Below are 5,973 nucleotides of genomic sequence, written 5' to 3'. Positions count from 1 at the left end.
AAAAAAAAAAAAAAAAAAAAAAAGTGAAAAATCTTGATAGATATTGAATATGAGTGATGAGTACATGGGGGTTTGTTTGTATCATTCTCTCTGCTTATATATGTATCAATAAGAACTTACAAGTAAGAGCTTAATGTATTTTATTTTAAGCTGTTGTGTAAATTGTGCTTTGCTTTCTAAATTCTGAGAAATAAAACAAGTAACATCAAAAGAAACTTGAGTGTAGCAGTTAAAATAGAGTGATATTTCTTTAAACTCGAAGATTCAAAAGAAAATTTGAGTGAGCTGAGGGTTTCTGTGGCTTTTGTGTTGACAGCAAATAAATAACGCTGGCCCTGTGGAGCTAACAGGAGCTTATGTTGAAGAAATCCAGCTGCAGGCCTAATGTTACGATTTGGACACTCATCATACAACCATTGAGGATAATTCAGAAAAGGCTAGTGCTGGCAGATTTTTAAATAAAATGTTTAATGTTAAATCAGGAAATTGACTGGATATTCACCGCTTTGCTCTAGACTCTTAGACTAGGGAGATGCAAACACAGCATTACATTACCTTTTTTATCTGAAAGAACCATAATGCTGTCTCGGTGAGTGTGTCCATAAAATTGTCCTGCAATGACATCACTGTATTTTCGAAAAATATCTATCAATTTCTCATTGTAGTATTCTCTGATTGCTGTGATGTTCTGTGAATACGGCAGATACCCCACTGGAACATGTGCTATGATGTACACCTGGAAAAAGAAACACAAGGAGGCCTCATGAGAATCTTTCTACACATTCGTCACAACCAAATGACATTTGGATACCCAAGATTGAAAGTATATTAATTAAAATTTAGAAAGCAAATATGTCGTCTCTTCTATTTATAAATTATAGAGACAAAATTATAAAACTATTAAGGTCACTATATCTGCACACTGTTGATGATATAAGGTAACTGTGACTTCAGTCACAATTTTTTGAACTGGCCTCTTTTTATACCAGTAGATGTCCACTAATCCTAAAAGCAGTAAAAGCAAGACAAAATAAAACTTGCAATGCAAGGTGACTCAGGCCTGTAATCCCAGCACTTTGGGATGCCAAAGCAGAGTTCGAGCCACCCAGAGTTTGAGACCAGCCTGAGCAGTATGGTGAAACCTTGTCTCTACAAAAAATAACAGAAAAAAAAAAATTAGCTTGGTGTGGTGGCATGCACCTGTAGTCCCACCTACTCAGGATGCTGAGGTGGGAGAAACACTGGAGACCAGGAGGCTGAAGCTGCAGTGAGCCATGATCGCACCACTGCACTCTAGCCTGGGCAACAGAGTGAGACCCCTGTCTCTTAAAAAAAATAAAATAAAATAAAATAAAACTACAATGAGTTGGCTAGGCATAGTGGCTCATACCTGTAATCCCAGCACTTTGGAAGGCCAAGATGGGTGGATCACCTAGGTCAGTAGTTCGAGAGACCAACCTGGCCAACATGGTAAAACCCCATCTCTACTAAAAATACAAAAATTAGCCAGACGTGGTGGTGGGTGCCTGTAATCCCAGCTACTGGGAAGGCTGAGGCAGCAGAATCGCTTGCACCTGGGAGGCAGAGGTTGCAGTGAGCCAACATAAAGCCATTATACTCCAGCCTGGGCGACAGAGTGAGATTCCGTCTCAAAATAAAAAAAAAAAGGCCGGGCGCGGTGGCTCAAGCCTGTAATCCCAGCACTTTGGGAGGCCGAGACGGGCGGATCACGAGGTCAGGAGATCGAGACCATCTTGGCTAACACGGTGAAACCCCGTCTCTACTAAAAAAAATACAAAAAAACTAGCCGGGCGAGGTGGCGGACGCCTGTAGTCCCAGCTACTCGGAGGCTGAGGCAGGAGAATGGCGTAAACCCGGGAGGCGGAGCTTGCAGTGAGCAGAGATCCGACCACTGCACTCCAGCCCGGGCGACAGAGCGAGACTCCGTCTCAGAAAAAAAAATAAAATAAAATAAAAAATAAAAGAAAGAAAGAAAGAAAATCCGTGAGTTATAAAGTGTTTATGCAAAAAAAATCTTCAAATCCTAATACTTTTATTGATACTGGAGTCCACCCCAAGTTTAATAAACATACAAATTTTGCCTTCCGTTTATTCCCAGATGGTTTTGGTCTATGGGATCTACCTTCTCCTTATTCCACTGAGAGCTGTTCAGTGTACTTTCTAGCCATTCAAACTGGTTGGCTGGGTCGGTCTTGTTCAGTGTCATTACATTTGGGCCGTAGTACAAGTTTGTGTTTAGACTGATGATCCTAAGGTTTGGATTAGTTGTAACTTTCTGTGAATAAAAACCGCCTATAAAAACAATTTTAAAACACATTTAGGAAGACATACACATACACACAAACATTGTGAAAGCAAATTCCTGAGGTTTACAATCCAGTCAGGGGGTTGGTGCTTATTTCTCATTGTTTAGTTTGCACATAGATAGGCTGTCATTAGATAACAATCAGATTTAACAAGCATTTACTGAAAACCTGCTATGGTGCCAGGCCCCGTGCTGTCACTTCTAACATATTGAGATAACAACAGTTGTATCCAATATTCACATGAAAAGATAAATAAGTATTTGGGCAGTAAGCAATGCGATTGAATTTTATGAAAGAAAGATTTACACATCAACTTCTACTTTTGTGATTAGGGATTTAAGATGAGAGACATTGTGAAATATAAAATCCAAAAAATGGTAACACATATGGATCTTGCTAGAGACTACTTGGAAAAAAGTCAGACAAATCACAGCTGCTACAATCTCAGGGGAGAAGAGGTTTAAAGGCGTCACTCCACCCATGCCTCTGAACCACTGGTGATGGGACACCCAAGGGTCTGCTGCAATGGCACTTTCAGAGCTAGGCACTAAGATCTGGCTCAGCTTTCTTTGCCCTGAGCCTACTCACTACGCACGGCTTTCCCTAGCTTTCAATCATGATTGGTCACTGCCCCTTTAATTTTCTCTACTCTTTCTTGTAGTCATAACACCTTATTATTTTTACTATGGTACTAGCAGGGCAGTTGGGTTTGAATTTGTCAGAAGTTATTTTTGAGAAGCTGCCTTTCATGTCCTAGGAGGAGAAAATGACAACAGGTCTCACTAGGGCCTTGGGGATGACAAAGTTTGAGGCCCCTCATGCAGGGCATCTCTGCTCCAAATCACTTTTGCCTTTAAGACTTTCTCAGGATGCCTTCTATGACTTTTAACTTAATATTACACTCCAGTGTTTAACTGGAGCTTTGAGGGCTATCATTGGAATGGATATTATTATGAAACTCATATGGTTTTTTCTTAGGGACTGCATTCCACTTCTCAGCTTTTTTCTGCCTCCCCTGCTTTATGCTGAGTCTTCTTAGAAGGCAGAGCATTTCTTTAGGAATCTTGATCATTCTTTATGGCTCTCCCTTCAACCTGCACAAGCTCTCCATGTGTCTTGTAGGATGTGAAGTATAAGAGTAGACATAGGCCGGGCATGGTGGCTCATGCCTATAATCCCAGCACTTTGGGAGGCAAAGGCAGGTGGATCTCCTGAGGTCAGAAGTTTGAGACCAGCCTGACCAACATAGTGAAACCCTATCTCTACTAAAAATACAAAAATTAGCCAGGTGTGGTGGCTGGTGCCTGTAATCCCAGCTACTCAGGAGGCTGCGGCAGGAGAATCACTTGAACTCAGGAGGCAGAGGTTGCAGTGAGCCAAGACCGCACCATTGCACTCTAGCCTGGGCAACGAGTGAAACTCCATCTAAAAAAAAAAAAAAAAAAAAAAAAAAAAACTAGATATAGTTCCCTAGATTAATCAGAACCATAGTCTAATTCTAATCTATCATGTCTCAAATTCATAAATACTATGATTTGCTGCATACTAGCCAAAACAATAACAAAATAGTGGCAAAAGCCAAAGGGTTAACAAAAATACCGAAAGAAGTGTTTTAACTGAGAGAAGTCTAGCCATTAACTTAACATTGTCTCAACATTCTAAAAACACCAAAGTCTTAGTTTAACAGCTGGGCACCTCAGTTAAGCTCACAAAATGTCAGGGATTTACATAACGACGTGTCAAGAGCCACTGAAGCAGAGGGCCTTTAGACATGACCCACGGAAGGCCTTACTATGCACTAATTATGCATTGCTTTACCAAGCACCTCAAAGTCCATGTTAAAAGCTTAATTATCCTCACTTTACCAGCTGTTTGTTTTATATAACAGTGCTGCTTTGTTAGAAGTTAGTGTTCATTCTTCCTTCTCAATCAATTTTCCAATTAGAAACATATACTTTTATTTACATTGAAATCCCAAGTTCAGCTTTTGCTCCACGGGGAACGTACCTACCTAATTAAAAGTAGAAGAAGAAAAAAGAGTAGAAGAAGAACAGGAAGAGCTCCCTGCAAAATAAACAGGTTCGTGAACTGTGTCACAGGCAGCATTACTACTCACTGTCCTCCACAAAAACTGGGGGCTGGTGCTCCAGAATTGGCACACTCAAGCAAACATTAACAATTTAAGTCTAAATAATATGAATAAAAATTGAGGCAAAATAGGAATAAGTAAGTCTTTCACTTACCTTTCCTTAAAGTACTAATAGCTTCTTCATTTAGCCATGGTTCCCAGAGGTTTGCTACTGCATTGTACACTTTACTGGTGACTACAGGCAGTTGATCCTGGCCAAAAACAATATAATCCACCATTGAAATTTAAAGATACACAGCTGAATTAATGTAAACACTACTTGAGCACTGACTACTATGTTAGGCATCCAGAGATGCAAGGATGATTATTAGATAGATTTCATCTTTAAGGAATTATAACTTAGTTGGAGACGGGGGGACAAAATGTAACCACTTAACTGTAAGACAATGTGCTGGGCACTACCCAGAGGTCCTGGGAGCCTAGAAGCAAGAACAATCAAGTGTAGCCAAGGGCCAGGTGCAGTGGCTCATGCCTATAATCCCAGCACTTTGGGAGGCCGAGGCAGGCAGATCACTTGAGGTCAGAAGTTCAAAAAGTGCCTGGCCAATATGGTGAAATCCCATCTCTACTACAAATACAAAAATTAGCCAGGCGTGATGGTGAGCACCCATCATCACAGCTACTCCGGAGGCTGAGGCAGGAAAATCACTGGAACTCACGAGGCGAAGGTTGCAGTGAGCCAAGATCGCACCACTGCACTTCAGCTTGGGCAACTGACTGAGGCTCTGGCTCAAAAAACAAACCAACCAACAAACAAAAAAACAACGGTGTAGCCCAGGGAATTAGAGTAGAGAGTGAAGAGACCATTTAAGCCAGGCCTTAAATAAGGATTTTATCAACTTAACAAAAGGGCATCAAAGCAAATGCAATGGCCCAGATACAAACACAGGCATAGGCACAGGCACGGAGTCCCATAGGTGTGTACCATGTACAGAGAAAAGCTCATGCTTTAGCATAGCTAGGATATAGGAAAGATGTGGGAGTGTGCTCATTAAAGAGACGCCAAAGGCAGGTTTGAGCCTGTACATGCACTGCCTGATGCAGCATGCTGAGGGAACAGGAAAACACCATGTTTTAGAATTTAACAAAGTCTTCTGAACTGTTCAAACTATTATAAGCTTCTTAACTTTTTGAAGAAAGATTTACAACCACATGCTTTTGATGTGGATAAGTCTCTTTATGGCAGCATAAATTATATCAAAATATTTTGATTTTTAAAATAATACATTTTAAGTATAAAACATTTTTATTATCATAAAGTGTCTTCAGGATGACATAAGCTCTAGTGTAGAAGTAAATGGGGACCCTCGCCTGGGGGAAAACAAACAAAACTTTAAAAAAGTAAATACTGAAGCAGGGAATGGTGATTCATGCCTGTATTCCCAGCACTTTGAGAGGCTGAGGCAGGAGGATAGCTTGAGCCCCAGAGGTCGAGGCTGCATTTATCTATGCTTGTGCCACTGAACTGCACTCCAGCCTGAGTGACAGAAAAAGACC

At 40.8% G+C, this 5,973-nt stretch overlaps 1 protein-coding gene across 3 annotated transcripts in view; it reads right to left on the bottom strand.

Moving 5' to 3' along the window:
- SMPDL3A (sphingomyelin phosphodiesterase acid like 3A) overlaps nt 1-5,973 on the bottom strand; it is a 24,861-nt gene that overhangs the window by 6,723 nt on the left and 12,165 nt on the right. For all 3 annotated transcript variants that reach the window (XM_017881914.1, XM_017881923.1, XM_017881932.1), the window contains 3 exons: nt 4,571-4,667; nt 2,144-2,313; nt 556-736 (listed from right to left, as the gene is read on the bottom strand). In XM_017881914.1, the coding sequence (XP_017737403.1) occupies nt 556-736; nt 2,144-2,313; nt 4,571-4,667 (448 nt within the window). The remainder of the gene's footprint in view (nt 1-555; nt 737-2,143; nt 2,314-4,570; nt 4,668-5,973) is intronic.

This window comes from Rhinopithecus bieti, unplaced genomic scaffold (genome assembly GCF_001698545.2).
Source record: "Rhinopithecus bieti isolate Rb0 unplaced genomic scaffold, ASM169854v2 scaffold_1060, whole genome shotgun sequence".
Classification (NCBI taxonomy): Eukaryota; Metazoa; Chordata; class Mammalia; order Primates; family Cercopithecidae; genus Rhinopithecus; species Rhinopithecus bieti.
Note: the sequence above shows the minus strand (reverse complement) of the source record. Positions and strands in the feature narration are given on the sequence as shown.